General features: G+C 54.4%; 2 protein-coding genes across 4 annotated transcripts; both read left to right on the plus strand.

Moving 5' to 3' along the window:
• Window positions 1-1,892: 1,892 nt before the first annotated feature.
• Window positions 1,893-19,625, plus strand: PRKACA (protein kinase cAMP-activated catalytic subunit alpha). Of its 3 annotated transcripts, none has more exons than XM_072786999.1 (10): window positions 1,893-2,036; window positions 9,703-9,764; window positions 10,225-10,353; window positions 13,172-13,270; window positions 14,317-14,399; window positions 15,221-15,347; window positions 15,451-15,546; window positions 15,645-15,767; window positions 17,497-17,661; window positions 18,076-19,625. In XM_072786999.1, exons 1-10 carry the CDS (start codon window positions 1,991-1,993, stop codon window positions 18,199-18,201), a joined length of 1,056 nt encoding a protein of 351 aa, XP_072643100.1. In that variant the 5' UTR covers window positions 1,893-1,990; the 3' UTR covers window positions 18,202-19,625. The 3 variants fall into 3 exon arrangements, with proteins under 3 accessions (XP_072643100.1, XP_072643101.1, XP_072643099.1); XM_072787000.1 differs by lacking the exon at window positions 1,893-2,036 and adding an exon at window positions 5,399-5,487; XM_072786998.1 differs by lacking the exon at window positions 1,893-2,036 and adding an exon at window positions 5,494-5,665.
• SMIM46 (small integral membrane protein 46) lies at window positions 6,966-7,250 on the plus strand. The gene has a single exon (XM_072787001.1). It carries the CDS (start codon window positions 6,966-6,968, stop codon window positions 7,248-7,250), a length of 285 nt encoding a protein of 94 aa, XP_072643102.1.
• Window positions 19,626-19,699: the final 74 nt, after the last annotated feature.

Below are 19,699 nucleotides of genomic sequence, written 5' to 3' on the forward strand. Positions count from 1 at the left end.
TACTCCAGCCTGAGGTTCAGGGAGGGGTTTTTCTTTGTCAAAAGTTAAGCAACCCAGCTGTTCTGGATTGAGCATAACCAGTGATTTTTTAGACTTTGACCTTGACCCACAGGAAGAAATTAACATCATGCTCCAAGGACACACGCAGCAACACTTTTATTAAATTTTACTTAACCTTACTTTGTAACCATACAGCCCAGTAGACTGGTTTGGCTGGTGAGCCATTTCCCTGTAATTCACAGAAGTGCCCTGACTCTTCCTTCCTGGAAACTGGTGGACCTAGGAACATGGGTGCAGATAGCTGCCTGATAGGGTGCACATTGTGTAAGTTTAGGCAGAGCAGCAAACTGGCTTATAGACCTGAGACCAGCCTAGCCCCCTCTAAGTCAAGACAGCTGGCCCAGCTGGCCCCCTGCCCCTCTTTGGCACCTTGTTTGGGTCTTCTACTAAAGTGGTTCTCAACTAGGGGCAATTTGCCCCCTGGGGCACATTTAACAGTGCCTGAGATACTTTGGGTGGAGGAGAGGAAGGTCCTACCAGCATCCAGTGGGTAGGAATGGGATGCTGCTAAAACTAGTGTGTGCACAAGACTGTCGTTCTCCCGCCCCCCCCCCCCCCCCCCCCAAAGAATGACCCTGCACCAAATGTCAGTAGTGTGGCAGTGAGAAACTGACCTCAGGCTGTGTTTAAAAAGGGCACCCGGGGCGTCTGGCTGGCTCAGTGGGTGGAGCATGCAATTCTTGATCTCGGGATTGTAAATTGGAGCGGCACATTGGATGTAGAGATTACTTTAAAATCTTTAAAAATAAAAATAAAAGGGCACCCAGAAAAAAGGGTCATCATATTGCTCCGGGGGGAGCGGGCAGCTTCCCATTGTGTTGCCCAAAGGGGATCCCCAGCCTGGCTGTACCCCAGATTCCTCATCTGTAAAATGGGAGTGACAGTAATAGTACCTCCGTGATAGAAGCATGCTGGTGCAAAGAAGGGATTTAACAAGCGCCAGCTCTTACTACTGACGCGCGCAAGCCCAGGGTAGACGCCCAGCAAGGGGATGGACACAGAGCCCCCTCCCAGCCACCCCGCGCTTCCCGGGCCCAGCATCCTCCTGAAGCCCTGGCTGTGGCTGGAGGAGACCTAGAAGGCTCCTCGGCCTGGACCCTGACATCCAGCGCCAGGCCTTATGAATGACGACTGCCGGAGGCCCGGCGACCTCTGACCCGGGGCGCCCGCCGCGCCCCTCCCCCGCTGGCAGGTGGACGGCGGCTGCGCCGGGAGGCTGGGGGGAGGCCCTGGCGCCAACCGTGGCTGGCCGGCGGCCGCTGCCGCACTGAGCGGAGGCGGGGGACTGCGGCGCGGACAGGGCCGGGCGGGCGCCCGCCTGGACCGCCTCCTGGGCCTCGGAGCGCGGCGCGGCCCCCCGCCAGGCTCCGCCGCCCCGCCCGGCCGGCCCGGGCCGTAGGCTGCATCTGCGCCCCGCCCTCTCACCCCGGGATTGACACTGAAGGTTCTGCGGGGGGCTGGCCGGGCGGCGCGCCTCCGCCAATTGGCGGCCTCGCCGGGCGGGCCCCGGGCCCTGTCGGGAGCCGTGGCCAATCAGGAGCGCCGGCCCGCCCCGCTGAGGCCTCGCGAGCTCGCGAGTGGCCGGGCGTCCGCGGCGCGCGTCACGGAGCCGAGGGCCTATGGCGGCTCGGGGGGGCCGCGGAGGACCAATGGGCGGCGGCGCGGCGCCGTCACTCAGGGCGGCCTCGGCCAATGAGCGGCGGGCTGCGGGGGCGTCACGGACAGCAGCAGCGGACTTGGGCTGAGGTTCCCGGGCGGGCGGGCGCGGAGAGACGCGGGAAGCAGGGGCTGGGCGGGGGTCGCGGCGCCGCAGCCAGCGCAGCCAACCCGAGGGGCCGCCGCCGCCGCCCAGCGCGCTCCGGGGCCGCCGGCCGCCGCCAGCACCCGCCGCGCCGCAGCTCCGGGACCGGCCCCGGCCGCCGTCGCCGCGATGGGCAACGCCGCAGCCGCCAAGAAGGGCAGCGAGCAGGAGAGCGGTGAGTGCCCGGGCCGTGACCCTGATCCCGGCCCCTCGCTGCCGGCCCCCGCCCTGTCCATCACCGCCTGGCCCCTCCCCCTTTGCGCCCCCCCCCCATTTCTCTGCTCATCCCCCTCCCGGCGCCCCTTCCCCCTGCCTGTCCAAGGTTGGCGCCCAGGGTCCGCAAAAGACCCTCGTAGGGGCCCCCTTGCCAAAGGCCACCCCCCACTGCAAAGACTGTGCCCCCCCCACCCAGCTGTCACTGCCAACCAAGGCACGTATGACCGCTGGGGCCCCACATGGGGCCTTGTCACCACCCCAACCCCTCCTTTCCTGGTCCCTCTCCCCCCACTTCCTCCCTCACCTCTGCCTCTAATGGGACCCACTGCCAGACCCCGACCCAGGCTTCTGCCGTAGTGGGAGCGCTGTGGGGTCTGCCTCCACCCCGCAGGGACCTTGGCCACTTGGTGACCACACCCCTCCCCCCTCCAGCCCCCGCCATCTTTCTCCTGCCCTTCCCCTTTTCACCTTATCACACCCCCCTCCAAACCCATGGCTGCCCCCCTTAAGCATTTCCCAGAGCCACCTCCAGCGTTGTTTTTCCCTTCTGTGTCACTTGGCATGGGGGACAGGATCTTTCTGGGTCCCTCTGCCCCTCTCCCATCCTGTCACTCTGTCACTCTGCCTCTCTGCCTGTGTACCCTCCTCCAAGCAAACGTCTGTCCTTAGCCGAGGTAGCAGACTGTTTATGAACCTAAAGAACTGCCTCAGTGCTTCTGAAGCCAAGTTTGAGCCCGTCTTGCTGGGATTCATTGCATCTTCTTTCCTGGGTTCGGGGCGAGGAAGGGGGGTGGCATCAGCAGTGCTCCTTCTCATCTCCTGCTATGCAGTGAGCTCTAGGCGTCTTGGAGTGCCCCTCAATAAATGGTTGTTTCACAACTGAGGCTCCGTCACTCGCCCAGTGCCCAGGGCTTCTTCACCCGCTCCTGGCCCAGGATGAAAAGTGGGGTATGAAGTGTCTGGGTTTAGCAGGGCTCATTCAGCTTGAGCTGGGTTGGTAAGAAAGGGGACTTGAGGCATGACAGTTGGGGAGAGTAGTGAGTGACATCTAAGGACTTGCTTTGCCAAGAGACAAATAGATTCTGATCATTCCCAAGGCTCAGCCAGAGAGAGGCCTGTTTTCCCCGCTCAGTCCCCAAATTATGTTGGCCTTTTCCGGCCAGGGAGATTCTGTGTCTGGAAATGCCTTCAGAAATGGCCTCAAGCCCCTTACTCAGTTCCCCTAGATCTTAATTTGTCATCTCTCCAGACCTGTAGCTGGACCTTAGCTAGGATCCCCTTCCAGTTACCCAGAAATAGTCAGAACTGAAAAGGGAGGCCGTGTCCAAATACGCCCTTCCCAATTTCTGGTCTCAGACCCCAACGTCTGAGTTCTTTGAATACACCTCTCCCCCTCCCCCAGAAAGGCCCAGGCATGAAACCGAAGGAACTTTATTCCCACACGGATTCAAGTGGCAGAACTCAGAATCACCAAGCAGCCATGGGAAGGCGTGACATGTCACCGATGGGCGGGGGACAGGGAGGCAAGTGCCTGTAGCTGAGCACTTGATGACAGAGGAGCAGGTGGGTAGTGACCAAAAAAGGTCTAGGCATGAGCTTGGAGGGGACTGGGCAGAGGGGGAGGGGCTGGGCCCCCAGCAGGTGAGGCTATCTGGGAGGTAGAAGGTGGAAGCAAGTGGCTATATATTGCAGTAGCTCAGTTGAAAGTTGGGGAAATGACATCGTCCTGGAAAACTTTCAAGGCATATCAAACACACGCGGCGTGGGGCAAAAAGCTGCACAGGGAAAAGGATCCCCGAGAAAAAGATCAAAGAGGCTCTGGAAGGAAACACTAATTCTCTCAGAGCGCAGGCCAGACACCCAGAAGTAGACTATCACGATGAAACAGAACTCCTGTTTATTGGGCATCTAGGATGTGCCAGGCTAAATGGTCTCCATAGATCTCTCTGCTTGAGTGATTTTTAAAAGAGTTTTCTCCGAATTTTCCAAACATGCCATCTGAGTTTGACACAGACGATGTCAAAGAGGCAGGATTCACATCCAGATCCGCTTACAGCCGACTTCCTAGACTCCAGAATTTCCCAGCCCAGATACGCTCAAGCTGCCTCCCTAATTTTTACTCTATTTGCGTACATTTTCTTAATTTAAAATAATAAAGTTTTGACCCACCTTTGTTCAGATGCAAAGTTTGATCTTTCCTACCTAAGCAGTAATATAAATGAAATTGTGAGATTGCTGTGCCAGTCATATTCTCTCTGATACACATTAAAATACAATGTAACTGTACAAGTGAAACATCCCTAAAATCATTTTATGCCCCACCAGTGGGACCCATGTCAAACTTCGGGAAATGTCCCAAGCTCTACTTCCTTCCAGAGGCTTGCAGGGGCCCTCAGAGAAGGATATAGGATGAGAGAGGAAGCCCTTTTTGCTTCCAAGCTCAGATTCCAAAAGGATGGAATTAGACAAACTTTGCCCTCTTGTAACTAGGGTGGGATGTGGGTAGGGGTGGGGGCAGTAGCCAGGCCAGCCTGCAGGGGGCACCTGAATTTCATCTGCCAGCTGCCAGCCTGACCTGGGTAAGGAACATGCCCAAGCCATAGTAGGCAACAGTGAGGCATTCTGCAGCCCCCATGCTACTGTCTCCATGGCAGGAGACAGTGTCAGCTTCCTCCTAGGAGGACAGGGATCTAGAACAAGCTCTGGGGTGAGACGGTGTGAGGGGTGGGGGTGGGGTGCCGGTGAGGAGGGATCTGTACCCAAAGATGCCAAAGCCATTGGCAGAGGCCAGAGTAAGATGCTAAGAGGACATATAAAAAGACCAAGCTCTGGGCTCTGAGCAAGCTGGAGAACTGAGAGAAGCAGTGGCCCCAAGAGGCCCGGGGACAAGCGGCCAAGTGGAGCTCAGGCCTTGGCTGGCACTGGCCAAAGGCACCCCTGGGAGCTGGCGCACAGACGGAGTGGGGCTGGTGAGAGGGAGCCCCCAGAGACCCCTCCAGGTCTAGGGACAAGCAGATCCAGGCTGTGCGAGATGTGCCCCCCCCAGAGACCCCTGAACAGAAAGAATAGTGGCCCTCTACCATCCTCCAGAAGCCTGAGAGTAGCAAACACCCTGTGTGCATTGGCAGTTGTATGGGTGCCCAAGAGGGTCCTGCCAAGGCAGCTTTTCCTTCAGCCCAGTCAGGCCTACATAAGCTTGAGGGTCCTGTCTGTCCCTCCCCTGCACCTGTTGGTCCCTAAATTAGGTTTCTCTTCCTGCCACCACCCCACAGTTCCCTGCCTCCCCCTACAGATAGAGCATTGGGCATGGGCAGCCCAGCTGGTGCAGCAGGTCTCATGAGCCTTCCCAGCCACCGTAGTCTTGGTGCCCTGAGAGGAAGACTGAGTGATGGCTTCCAACACCAACGATGGTGAGGATGAGCCCTGTTGCTATAGCAACTTCCCAGGCACTCTGCCCCTCAAGCCAGGGAAGGGCTGCAGTGGGGTCTAGAGAACAGGTGGAGAGGAAGAGTCTGTGGACCCCTGGCTGGCCCTGCAAACCCTCCCTTACTAACAACCCCGAGCTTGCGGGCCTGGGGAAAAGCGGAGGTATGGGTGGCCCCATCCAGAGACAAGGTCCACCCAGAGGTGGGGGTCCAGCTCGGACCAAGGCGGTGGGATGGTCCAGACCAGGGTTGGGCTGAGCTCAGAATGGGACTTGGTTCAGCTCAGTGGTGGAGTCCAGGACATAGTGGATGGTTCGGTAGAGGATGGGGGCTCATCCGACTGGGGAGTGATCTGGTCCAGAACAGGGGTCTAGTTCAGAATAGCAATTGGTCCAGTCCAGTGTTGGGGTCCAAGCTGGATTGGAGAAATCAGCCAGCCCAAAGTAGGGGTCCCAGCCCAGGCAGGGCATCCATCCCTGCCCCAGAATTCCCAGGACAAACAGGTTTGGGAGGGCAGAGTGTGCTGTGATGGTTGTCTGGGGAGTCTGAGGCTGGGCTCCTGCCTCCTGCTGTGGCCCTGGCTTGTTGAGGGGTGTCTGGGGTTCTGTTAGCCCAAATCAAACCCAGCCCAAGTGGAGGGTGGCAACCACCCCCCCTCAATTCCCCATAGGAGACATGGCAGGGGGGCAGGTTTCATAAGCCAGCAGCTGGCTGGATTTCCCTTCTCTGCCACTTCCTGTTGTTAGCAGGGGCCACGGGTGCTGGGCACTTTCGGAGAAGCTACCATTGACCCTCCACTTTATTTGGGATGTGGAAAGAAGGAGGAAGATGGTCAAGGCTGCCTTCCCTTCCCCCACCCCTAGGTTTAGCCTTTCGTTTCCGGTTGGACTTTCATGGCTGAAAGCAGAGCCAAGCACAGGGCAACGTTTGGCAGAGGCCAAGGACATCCTGCGCTTGTCGGTCCCTTTTTTGCCTCTACACAGGAATAAGACAAATCCAGACGCACCCACTTTTCTCTCAGGGTAGCGGGATTTGGGGGCTCCAAGTTCAAAGAGGACTTTGGGGAATGGATAGGGTGGCTCTTGCATCTGCCACTCCCCCCAACCACCACGCCTTTCTCTCCATCCGCTCTTTCAGCTAATTAACGGGGCTCTGGGGCCTCTTTGGCCCCCAGGGAGCCCCTTGCTGCTGCCTGGGCCTGAACCTTAACTCCTTCTCCTCTGCCCAGTGGGCACTGCCCTGGGCACATCCGGTGCCATCCTCTGGGTAGTTCACCCACTGAGGAAAACAGGACCTGGCATCTTGGGAGTAGTGAAGTCCCTGGAACAGGAAGTTAGCTTTAGCACTCCACCCCTGGGGCAGCCAGGCCAGCCAGAAGGGACACCCTCAGGAGAATCTTCCCACTGCCTTCTGCCAAGGAGGGCCTTTGCAAACCTTGGCCAGCTGGGAGCAGGTACCTTTAAATGCTTCCCTGGCAACCAGCTCCTCCTCCCTGGTCCCCTGAGGCCCTCCGGAGGAAGCCAGCTCAGAGGCTTTGCGTATTCCTGGTTTCCCTGCAAAGGGAAGATTGCAGGGAGAGTCCAGGGCTGCCTGGAATGGATGTGGGGTCAGGCAGCAGCCGGGGTAGTGACTCGGAGACCACCTTCCAGCTGTGGCTGCAGCTGCTCCTTTGGGCCCACCTGACTATCCGCTTCCTGGCCTACCTGCACCACGCTTTCTGGGCCCCTAAGCCACAGCCAGCACCCTGAGCCTCCCTGGCCAGGGGCAGATGGGTGCCAGATCACCCTATCCTTCTCCACCCCCCCATTGCATTGCACCCTCTGCTGGAAGAGGTAGGAAGCAGAGGTGAGTATGGGGGCTCCTGGCTGGGGTTCCCCCCATCATTATCCCCCTTTATCTGCCCATTTCTTCTGGCACTGTCTCCCCTCCCAACTGTGCCCAAATCTGGCAAGCCAACGGCACCAAAGGGGACACAGTCTGGCCTTTAGTACTTTGAGAGTCCAGACAAGGGCTGTATTAGGGCTGGAGCCTCTCAGTGGGGTACTAGCAGACAGCCAAAGGCACAGGCCCACTGAGTCAAGAAAAAGCAGAGTATGGCAGTTCTCAGGGGAACAGGACTGGGCATTCTGGTTTCTTACCACACCCCTTCCGTTGCCTTCTTGGGTGGGCAAAGATGAAGCCCCAAGAGGGTACCCTCTCCACGGCTACCTTCATCCAGAATCTAGTGTGTATGTTTGTAGGTTTCCAAGGAAGGTGTTATATGTCTAAAAAGATTCTGCTAGCCAAAGCCTTGGATTTGGTGCAGCCCTCAGGCTCAGAGAGGTCTCAAGCAGTGGATGGCCCAGCCAGGTACCAGCCTAGGACTCCTGGCCATTTCTTGACTGCCCCCTGTCTGCTCCGTCACTCATTTTAGGGCTTTCCTGGCCAACAGTGTCTTCATCTGCCACACTTGTAGCCCCATGGAAGGATCTTCTCCCCAGACGCTTAGGGGAGTCTTGGGGCCCATGGGAGTGGTGCCTACCCATGAGGCTGTGTGGGATTCCTAGCACTGTGTTTGGGTAGTCCAGGCAGATGACAGACAAAAGCCAAAGTGCAAGTGTGCAGAACCCCTGAGGGTGGCAGATGTTGCAGGAACATCAAGGAATAGAATAGAAGACAGCTCTGTCTGTGGGCCATTCCGGTGCACTGCCTCCAGCCAAGGGTGAAGCAGTTAATCTTGTGGGCAATGAGGTCCGGCCGGCAACCTCAGGCCTGGTCAGTCTTCCCATCTGTACAATGAGAGTAATAGCAGTTCTGACCCATCAGGATAGGAAGTAAGCATAGAAAGCATTCAGCACAGGACTGACACACGAGAAGGGTCCCTGAACAACAATGTGCCTGGCCCCGCATGGTGGTTACAAGGACAGGTCAGTAGCGCAAGAATCCACCAGGCTGTACATTTAAAGTTTGAAAGGTCAATGCACACACCCCTCCCTCAGCCCCCATATTTTGTATCACAGTTTTTAGAAATACTTAAAGACAGAATCCGTAGTTGCCATTTATAATGCACTAACCCATGAGGTGCCTAGGTGGCTCAGTTGGTTAAGTGTCTGCCTTCAGCTCAGCTCGGGTCATGATCCCCGGGATCAAGCCCCTCATCAGGCTCCCTGCTCACTGGGGAGCCTGCTTCTGCCTGCAGCTCCCCACTGTTTGTGTTCTCTTTCTCTGTGTCAGATAAATAAAATCTTTAAAAACGTGTATATAATGCACTAACCCTGTACCAGCCACTGTCCAACCGCCTTTGCCAAGATTAACTTGTTCAGTCCTCACAACCACCCTACCAGGTCATTACTAGTGTTAATCCCATTTTACAGATGAGGAAAACTGAGGTCAGGTCAGTTGCGCAGCTCATCAGAGACCAGGCTAAGATTTGAACTTGATCTTGTCCCAGAGTCCTGGCCCCTTACTGCTTTGCTGGGCTCCTTCTCAGCCTTGGTGAGAATGCCTGTTTTCAAGCCTCAGCTTCCTAGGATAGTAAATGGGAAGAATGGGTCAAAGGAAAGTTGGTAGGCCCAGGGTCCACCAGAAGGTCTTCACCATTAGCCAGATGGTGATGTTGCCTTGGGGTGCTGAAGGGCCCATAGAGCATGGGCATTGGGTAAGGCCCCCCTTGAACCAGCTCTGGAAGAAGGACCCCAGGACTGGCAAAGGCAGGAGTGGGGCCAGCTGGGGGCCAAGGCAACAGCTGAGCCCCCCCAAGGGCGCCTGCTACCCGAGCCCCAGAGGCCTCCACCCAGGGCCTGGCCTCCCCAGAGAAGGGGCTGGAGGAGCAGCCAAATCCCCAGGCTATAAATATCTTGGCTGGCGTCGGCCCTGGCCATGGAATGTCGGTCAGAACTGGGGCGAGTGGGGGTGGGCTGGCCTGAGCGCCACTCTCTGTACCCCTAAGAGTAACCCCCCGAGTCAACTTGCACCCCGTTTGGTTTAGAGTTGAGGCTGTATCCCACTTCTCTGAATAAAGGGGGCCTAGGCCCCAGCCCAGATTGGGACCCCCCAAAGCTGCCCTCCAGCTCAGCCAGGGTACCTGAAGTTACCAAAGGTCAGTCTCTGGGCTGAGACAGCTATGTCCCACTTTGCACAAATGAGCATCTCCCCAGGAATAGCCTAGGCCCACCCTGATAAGATGGGGTCTCTACCTAACACACTCTCTTTTCTTTTCAGTGAAAGAGTTCTTAGCCAAAGCCAAAGAAGACTTTCTTAAAAAATGGGAAAATCCTGCTCAGGTAAGCCCCCCTTGGAGGAAGAGCCTCGAGGGGTGAGCACACGGCCCCCCATCCTACAGCTGTGTCCCTGTAACATGGCGAGGACTATTAGGGCCTTGTGGAGGTCTCTGGACCTGCCCCCATTTGCTCCCTAGATGCCCATGGGGACTCCTGGGCAGAGGCACCCAATCGCCCACTGCCACACTCCCCCACCCCACCACCCCCTTCCACCTGGTGGCCCCTGCCCCCCACGCAGCTGCCAGCAGTGCCTGGGCCCCAGGCCAGGGCCGGATCTGGCCCTTGCCATCCGCCTTAAGGAATGTGTCCTTCGCCATCTTGTTTTTCCGCCCCCTGTCCTCACCCCCAGCACTCCACCCACTCCTCTGGGCCCCCTCTGCTGGTGGCAGAGGGGATGCCCCGGACCTTGGCCTTGCTCCCACCTGGAGGGGATCCCTGACCCTCCCAAATCCTCCATCCACAGAATACAGCCCATTTGGATCAGTTTGAACGAATCAAGACCCTCGGCACGGGCTCCTTTGGGCGGGTGATGCTGGTGAAGCACAAGGAGACCGGGAACCACTTTGCCATGAAGATCCTCGACAAACAGAAGGTAAGCATGGCTGGGCCAGGAGACCACCATCCTCCCCACACTGGGCCTTCGCTCAGACTGTTCCCACTGCCTGAGTGGTCTCCCTGTCTGTCATTCATCAACTGTTTTCTGAGCCTCCATAATGTGCCAGACCCGAGGGCCAGAAGTGCCCATGCTGCCTTCATGAACCTTCCCCTCCAGACCAGCCACTGATGGAAATCCAGGTAGTGGACATGGGTTCAGACACCTAGTCTATATCAAGGAAGTCAGAAGTCGTCCTGGGGAAAGTGTTGTATTTACACAGACCTTTTTTCTTTTCTTTTTTTTTTAAATATATTTATTAGAGAGAGATAGCAAGAGAACACAAGCAGGAGTGAGGAGTTGGGGGTGGCAGAGGGAGAGGGAGAAGCAGACTCTTCGCTAAGCCAGGAGCTCGATGCAAAGCTCGATTCCAGGACCCTAGGATCCTGACCCCAGCCAAAGGCAGACACTTAACTGACTGAGCCACCCAGGCGCCCCACATAGACCTTGTTTCTGTAAATATTTTTGAGACCCTACTTTATGCCAGACACTGCTGTAGGATAGCATTGTTCAGTAGAAACGTATTACAAGCTATATATGGTTTTAAATTTAAAAAAAAAAGATTTTATTCATTTATTCACAAGAGACAGAGAGAGGCAGAAGGAGAAGCAGGCTCCCTGCAGCAAGTCCGATGTGGGACTCGATCCTGGGACTCGGGGATCACGCCCTGAGCCAAAGGCAAACGCTTAACCACTGAGCCACCCAGGCATCCTGGTTTTAAATTTTCTAGAAACTCCTTTTAAAAAGTAAAAAGAAAGAAAAAAAAAAAAAAAGTAAAAAGAATAAAAAAAAAAAAAGTAAAAAGAAATAGGTAGAATTAATTTCAGCAATGTACTCTAATTAAGCCAGTATATCTACAATATTGTAATTTGAACATATGTAACCAGTGTAAAAATATCATTAACGAGATATCTCAATTTTTTTCTGTATTAAGTCTTCAAAGTCCCGTTTGTATTTTATACTTACATCTCTTCAGATGTTAAGTCTTTACTTTTCTAGTCTTCACTTTCTAACAAGAAAAAGCAGAGAGGTTGGAAAAGCAGATTCACATAGCCCGCATTATTCTAATCAAGCTTAAGTTACCCAGGAACTACCTTGAGTGTCCTTTTTTTTTTAATAGATTTTTTTCTTTTTAAGATTTTATTTATTTATTTGAGAGAGAGAGAGCACATGCACACAAGCAGGGGGAGCAGCAGAGGAGAGGGAGAAGCAGCTTCCCTGCTGAGCCGGGAGCCCAATATGGGGCTTGATCCCAGGACTCTGAGATCATGACCTGAGCCCAGTGCAGACGCTTAACCCACTGAGGGACCCAGGCACCCCAAGCCTCCGTTTGTAAATTTTTTTTCAAGACTTGATTTATTCACGAGAGACACACACAGAGAGAGAGAGAGGGAGAGAGAGGCAGAGAGACAGGCAGAGGGAGGGTCCATGCAGGGAGCCCGACATGAGACTCAATCCTGGGTCTCCAGGATCAGGCCCTGGGCTGAAGGCAGCGCTAAACTGCTAAGCCACCTGGGCTGCCCTGTAAATTTTTTTTAATTTAATTTATTTATTCATGAGAGACACAGAGAGAGAGGCAGAGACACAGGCAGAAGGAGAAGCAGGCTCCCCACAGGGAGCCCAATGTGGGACTCATTCCCAGGACCCCAGGATCACAACCTGACCCAAAGGCAGATGCTCAACCACTGAGCCACCCAGGTGCCCCCCAATATCCATTTTTAAATGTTCATTTTAGAAACTTAAAATTTTATTTTACTATTTTTTTAAAAGATTTTATTTATTTATTCATGAGACATAAGCAGAGGGAGAACCCAGCTCCTGGGGCAGCCTGTGGCTCAGCGGTTTAGGGCGTGATCCTGGAGACCTGGGATCGAGTCCCATGTCAGGTTCCCTGCATGGAGTCTGCTTCTCCCTCTGCCTCTCTCTCTCTCTCTCTCTCTCTCTCTCTTTCTCTCTCTGTGTGTCTCTCATGAATGAATGGATAGATAGATAGATAGATAGATAGATAGATAGATAGATAGATAGAAGAAGCCAGCTCCCTGTGGGGAGCCCAATGCGGGGCTCGATCCCAGGACCTTTGCTATCAAGACCTGAGCCAAAAAAAAAAAAAAAAAGACCTGAGCCAAAGGCAGATGCTCAACCACTGAGCCACCTAGGTGCCTCTGAAACTTAAAATTTTAAACTGTGTTCCCTAGTCATCTAGCCACATCTCAGGAGCTCAGCAGCCATACATGGCTAGTGTGGACTCAATGGACAGTGCAGGTGTAGACCTATGGCACCAGCTGTGAGCAGAGCAGGAAATGCCCGAGCACAGCAGATCAGAGCTGACCAAAGGGCCAACCTGCCTGCATGAGTCATGTGGGCCTAACACTGACTAGCTGCGAGTGACCTTGGGCAAGTCACTTCCCTTCTCTGCATCTGAGTCTTCCAAACTGCCACATGCACAGTGCATGCCCCTCAGGGCTCTTGTCACTATGTGTGAGGTACCTGCTGGGGACAGCTGAGGAACAATTAGCCTCGGGTTTGAGTGGCTGTGGTGAGGTTGCTCTGAATGCAGGGAAGGTATTTCTAAAGCCCCCATCTCTTAGGCACTACTCTTGCTTGTCTTTTCAGTTTCAGCTTAGCTGTCCCTTCCTCCAGGAAGCCTTCTCTGACTCTCCCAACCCCCTGACTTTACCAGGCCCTACTTCTGGGTATCAGGGAAAAGAAGGAACCTCTCACACACCCTCCTCTCTGCCCTCCCTTCCTGCCCCTACAGGTCGTGAAGCTGAAACAGATTGAGCATACCCTGAACGAAAAGCGCATCCTGCAAGCGGTCAACTTCCCGTTCCTCGTCAAACTCGAGTTCTCCTTCAAGGTGGGGTCCCCAGGCCAGGGTCACTGCTCAGCAGTACAGCCTCAGGTTCCCCAAAGCTGGGTGGGGGCTGAGGGCAAGCAGTGGCTGCCTGAGGAAGCAGGCCTACTAACAGGAAAGGAGAGCCCCAGAGGAGGGATGCTAGGGGGCATGAGTCAGCCTGAGACTCTGGTAGACCTGTGTTCAACTCCTGGACCCGCCAGCTTCCAGCTTGAATACCTTGGGCAGATCACCCAACCTGGCTGACATCCCTCCAAACCACCTCTCCGTTTTACAGCAAGCACCTGACACACAACCACTGGCCCGAACTGTGCCATGCAGCCTGGATTCCAATGCTAGCTCTGTGTACCTCCAGGCCGTGTGACGCTGGCAAGTGACTTCACCGTCCCTGAGACTCAGTTTCCTTGTCTATAAGATGGGCTTATAACAGTCCCCACCTAATGGGGTAGCCATGACCATTCCAAGCACAGTATGAGTGCCCCACATGAGCTATTTTAGGTATTGTCCTAAGCTGTGATCACAAGATCTGGGGACAGCCATTCAATGCCTGAGACCCAGACAGTCACACAGGCCCCGTGTGTGATTTAAAGCTCTGCTGCTGTCATCTTAAAAGTTGCAGTAATTTTAACAAGGGGCTTCAGATTTTCGTTTTGGGGCCCCACCAGTTCTCTAGTCCATCCAGGACCCATTTTACTGGTGACAAAACTGTAATCTCAAGTTTTGGTCAAGACAGTCTCAGACATGAGCCACCATGGAGTCCTCTCTCCAGCCCAGGCATGTTGGCTGGTCCCCTAACACCCCACCTGCCAGCCCTCACTTTGACCCCCTAGAAGCAGGATACCAGCTACCCTTCCTACTTTGTGGGCAGAAGGAAATGTGACGGGTGGCTCAGGGAGTACAGTGCCTGGCACTCCAAACAGGCTTCATATGGGAGCCAGGATTGTTGTTGTCACTTCATTTTCATACATCTGCTATGGAAGGACACCAGGCCTTCAAATGGGGCCCAGGGCTTGGGGAGCAGGGGCCTGATCAGCCGCTGCTTCCCACAGGACAACTCGAATTTATACATGGTCATGGAGTATGTGCCTGGCGGGGAGATGTTCTCGCACCTGCGGCGGATCGGAAGGTTCAGGTGAGCCGGCCAGCCCCTGCCACACAGCAAGCCTGGGGTGTCCACAGGTGTCACCATATGACCAAGCCATCTGGGGACGGGCAGTGGGCTCTCCCTGTCTGTCTAGGTTCTTGTTGCCCCTGAGCCGAGGAATCTGTGATTTCCCAACCACCACAAAACAGAAACGGTGACTTAGAGCTCACTGTTTAAGTTGGCAGTTTAAAAATTTGTGCTATCATTTTTCTTAGTTATATAGGTATGTGCTTTACATACAACAGAATACACAGATATTCAACGTTCTGCCCTCTGTGTTCTCACAGTTGCATACACTTGTGAAACCACCACCCAAAATACCATGGAGAACATTTCCATCCCCCCCCAGAAAATTCCCTCAAACCCCGTTCTTGGCAAATTGCCGCCCTGAAGAAGGCAGTTGTCCTTTCTGGTTTCAAACACCATATATATGTTTGGTCTGGGTTTGGACATGATATAAATGGAATCACAGAGTTTATAGTTTTCCGTTCCTTCTCTTGCTTCACATAATCGTCTTAACATCTAGACATGTTGCTGAGCATATTCATCGTTTGTCGTGGTAGTGGTGTTGGGGACAATTCCCATTGTATGAATCTACTACATTCTGATCATGTTCCTCTGTTAATGGACATGCGGGCTCTTTCCCATTTGGGGCCATATATGAAGAAGTCTGCTCTGCTTATGTATTTGGAATAGCTGGGCTGGGGCGGCTCTGTCGGGCAGCTGCTAGACCATTTGTAGGGGTGGGCAGGTCATGCTGGGCATAACCACATGCACTCACCTGTCACCTCCCCAATCATCCCCACTAGTGAACCGCATGCCCGCTTCTATGCGGCCCAGATCGTCCTGACCTTCGAGTACCTGCACTCACTTGACCTCATCTACCGGGACCTGAAGCCGGAGAACCTCCTCATTGACCAGCAGGGCTACATTCAGGTGCCTACCAGGGCAGGCGAGGGGTAGGCCCAGGCGGCTGTGGGCTGGATCCATGCCCCTCCCGCCCTCCTTCCTGGCCAACAGCCTTTTCTTGTGCCCACAGGTGACAGACTTCGGTTTTGCCAAGCGTGTAAAAGGCCGCACCTGGACCTTATGCGGGACCCCCGAGTACCTGGCCCCGGAAATCATCCTGAGCAAAGTAGGCACTCTCCGCCCATCCTACTGCCCTGAGGCCCATTCCACCTGCACCCCCTCCCCATCCTCCTCTCCTCACATCATACTCCCCTCTCACTGCAGGGCTACAACAAGGCTGTGGACTGGTGGGCCCTAGGGGTTCTCATCTACGAGATGGCCGCTGGCTACCCACCCTTCTTTGCTGACCAGCCCATCCAGATCTATGAGAAGATTGTCTCTGGGAAGGTGAGACCTGGATTTGGGGGCTAAGCCCCCAGACAGATCCTTCCCCACCAGTCCTGATCACCGTGGAGCCCTGCATGTTGTCAGAACAATCTAGAAGTTCATTAAGTTAGGCCAAGCAGTGAAGCTGGATGCACCAGTCACATTAAGAGGCCAGCACCTCACACCACCTCCCCATCTAATCCTGGACCCACACTGCTGATAACCTCAAGGGCTTCCAGAACCCCAAGGCTCACCTGAACACCTTCCCTGCCCGACAGGAGGCTCTGTTTGCCTCCAGTCGTCCCACTGAGCATGAGTCTTCACAAGTTACACAGCAGAAAAACAACTGTGTGCAGTTCCTGGGTACTGCTCCAGACCCTGCGGGGTCACTTAGGGTATGCAGCCCATATGTCCTCTCCCAAATGCAGACTTGCTAACTCTTGGGGTACGGGGGTGGGGGGCAGAGCTGTCACAGAGTACAGTATGTGCTCACCATCCCATGATGCACCCCCTTGGCTGTACCCCAGCACTTGAAAGGAGTGACGAAGCTCAGGCTTGGAGAACATGATCATAGACCCCACGGGCTCAAGACAAGGTGGGAGCCCCACCTCTGCCCTCAGCTCACTGCCTTGCTGAGAGGACCCAGCCATCCATCCACTTAGCCCGGGAATTAGTGGAAGCAGCTCCCAGCTCAGCCTGGGACGCTGGCCTAGCTCCAAGTCTAGCTCAGCCACCCATTGGCTTTGAAACCTTGAGCAAGTGCCTTTGCCCCTCTGAGCTTCATCCTACCCATATGAGAACTGGGGAACCAGATGCTTGCCTCTCCAAGAAAGAAATCAGCTGCGACATGGGGTCACTAAAAAAGAAAAGACAAAGTGTCTGTCACCAGGCAGAAAATAAATTGTAGGGAAAATGGCCCAAAGTAGAAAAAGAAAAAAACATAGATTGTTCTGAGGGGGCAAGAGAAGAAGATGACCATAACTGCCTTCTTTGTAGCGTTTTACAGTTCTCACACGCTCAGCAGTATTATCTCCCTCCTGTAACTCTGGGATATCTGCCCCAAGCCCGAGAGACAGGCGCAGGCCCAGAGAGGTTAAAGGCCATGGCCAAGGTCATACAGCATGTAAGCTGGAGAGCCGTGCTGGAAGTTAGTTGTGGCAGCTGTAAACCCAGTGACTACTTGCAAACAAGGCTTTGGGGAAATTTCTGGAAGAGTTGAACTGAGCCTTAAAGAGTGGAAGAGCCTTAGCTATGGAGAGAAAGAGGGGGAAACAGAAGAACAGTCATCTCTCTCAGAACCATGAATATTTCAGAAGTCCCCAGGCCCCAGCAGAGCTGCCTTAGGAAACAGTGGCTAAGAATGCAAGTTCTGGAGTCCAACAGACCCAAGATGAAACCCTCCTGTCCCGCTTCTCTGTGTGACCTCTGGCAAGCTGTTTAACCCTCCTGAGCCTCTTTCCTCATCTCTAAAATGGGAACCATCCTAGTCTTTACCCGAGAGCAGCAGTTCTCAGAGTGGCCCCCTGTCCAGAAGCATCAGCATGGCTGAGGAACACGCTAGACCTACAGGTTCTCAAAACTCCTGATTCAGATACTCCAGGGGGCCCCACACGCTGTTTTAATGGGATTCTAAAACACACTCAAGTTGGGGGTTCTCCACCCAGTAGGGCTGTTAGGAGGCAAAGGTAGCATTCTGGGATCCCCAGACTCCAGACAAATGCCCCACCCTGTCTGTTGACCCCCTCCCCAGGTGCGGTTCCCGTCCCACTTCAGCTCTGACCTGAAGGATCTGCTACGGAACCTGTTGCAGGTGGACCTCACCAAACGCTTCGGGAACCTCAAGAATGGGGTGAACGATATCAAGAACCACAAGTGGTTTGCCACAACTGACTGGATCGCCATCTATCAGAGGAAGGTGGGCCGCTTCCTTTCCCCTGTCCCACCACTGAATATGTGCACCAAAGGCTTCGGGAGCCGGCCATGAGCTCCCAGGGAGGGCTGTCAGTGGAGAGATGGAAAAGGCAATGGCATCTGAAAATGGGCCACAGGTTTGGAGTCAATCTAGCTGAGGCACCTTAGAGCGGTGGGGGGTCTAGAAGTGGGACCGTGGGGTCATTTGGTCACTCTGTGACCTTGGGTAGGAGACATCCCTCTGGTGAATTGGCTATAATGAGATTCTTAGGTTGTAAAAGTGAGACCACACTCTCATGGTAAGTTCAAGCCTGGGTCAGAGTAAATTATCTCATGAATGTTAGGCCATTCATATTTATTGTTGTAAGGGTGATTATGTTGACTACTGAGGTCTGAGTGGTTCTTGACCCCTCTCCAGGTGGAAGCTCCCTTCATACCAAAGTTTAAAGGCCCTGGGGACACGAGTAATTTTGACGACTATGAGGAGGAAGAGATCCGAGTCTCCATCAATGAAAAGTGTGGCAAGGAGTTTACTGAGTTTTAGGGGTGTGCCTGTGCCCCCATGGGTTTTCTTTCTTTCTTTCTTTTTTTTTTTTTTTTTTTTGGTGGGGGGGGTGGGAGGGTTGGATTGAACAGCCAGAGGGCCCCAGAGTTCCTTGCATCTAACTTCACCCCCACCCCACCCTCCAGGGTAGGGGGAGCAGGAAGTCAGATATTCAGAGGAATGGAAACACCAGCTGCTCCCCCTTATCCCCTCACCCTCCTGCCCCTACCCCTACTGCTTTTGCCTTCCTCCTCCCCAGAAGCCCACCACCCAGCCCACTTCTGCCTGTTTTAAATGAGTTTCTGAGTTCCAGTCAGACCATGTCTTGCTGGCATATTCAGGGACAGGGTGTGGAAAGAGGGGCCCAAACTTAACTCCATCCCCACCTCCCCTGAACACAGGCATCACCCACTAAGGGCAAATGAAGGAAAGACCAGCCTTCTCTTCAGAGCAGTGGTGCCTGGAAAGGAGAGATTTTAGTGACCTCTTCAGTGGGCTGCTTGCTAGAATTTAAAAAAGAAAAAAAAAAAAAAAGATAATCTTATTTAAGTTCCACCAGTGCCTCCCCCCCTTCCTCTACCCCTACCCCTCCCAGCCCCCCCCTTTCCCAAATCCATTTTAACAAGGCTAGGAAGCAGACTGAATTTGTAAAGGAAGGAGCTGGGGTTCAAACCTCCGCCCCAAGCTGCTAATCTACTCTGCTCCTCTGCCCACCTCCCCCCAACCCAGGGGGTCCCCTGGCAAGCCTCGAAGGGTCTCAGCCCCTTTAGGAAGCCCCTGTCCCCTTCCGCCCCAACAGACCTTTCTTCACCCTTGGGCTTCTGGCCGAGACAAAGAAAGCAGCTGCCCCTGTCCCTGCCAAAGAGGAGTTGTCCCCCGAAAAGATAGAAGGGGAGCTCCAAGCCCAGGGTCTTTCCTCCCACCAGCACTCCCCCTAAACTCTAATTTTATTCTGAGCTAGATTTTAATGCCCAGCCTCCTCAGCTCAGTTGGGAAGGCAACCCCCCCCCCCAAAAAAAGAAGGCAAAGCCCTCCTCCCCCTCATGTCCCGGGTTCAAGGCCAGGGTTGCTAGGGAGGGGCTGCCCATTTTATTCACCCAGCAGCCTCCGTCCCCTTCCCCCCCATCCTGGGCGCTCCTCCTCTGCTTAGCTGTCAGCTGTCCATCACCCCTTCTCCTCCCCCCATTTGTGCTTTTTTCTCTCTGAACAGAAAAGTGGGGAGCCACCCCCATTCATCCCCATATTTGTCCCTCTCATAACTTCTCCCCATCCAGGAGGAGCTCTCAGGCCTGGGGTGGGGCCCCGGGTGGGCACGGGGGCGATTCAACCTGTGTGCTGCGAAGGACGCGACTTCCTCTTGAACAGTGTGCTGTTGTAAACATATTTGAAAACTATTACCAATAAAGTTTTGTTTAAAAAAAAAAGTGTCGCTGGTGTTCCCGACTTTGGTCACCCACCCACATACCCCCGGGGGTTTGGACAGAGAATTTCGGACCCC

Source organism: Canis lupus, chromosome 19 (assembly GCF_048164855.1).
Source record: "Canis lupus baileyi chromosome 19, mCanLup2.hap1, whole genome shotgun sequence".
Classification (NCBI taxonomy): domain Eukaryota; kingdom Metazoa; phylum Chordata; class Mammalia; order Carnivora; family Canidae; genus Canis; species Canis lupus.

Excerpts from the sequence above, each read along its gene's own strand:
- PRKACA (XM_072786998.1), top strand. The coding sequence starts at position 5,494 with ATGAGCCCTGTTGCTATAGCAACTTCCCAGGCACTCTGCCCCTCAAGC. Across the intron at positions 10,354-13,171 it reads AGATCCTCGACAAACAGAAG|GTCGTGAAGCTGAAACAGAT; the intron begins GTAAGCATGGCT and ends CTGCCCCTACAG. Across the intron at positions 17,662-18,075 it reads TCGCCATCTATCAGAGGAAG|GTGGAAGCTCCCTTCATACC; the intron begins GTGGGCCGCTTC and ends ACCCCTCTCCAG.
- SMIM46 (XM_072787001.1), top strand. The coding sequence starts at position 6,966 with ATGCTTCCCTGGCAACCAGCTCCTCCTCCCTGGTCCCCTGAGGCCCTC.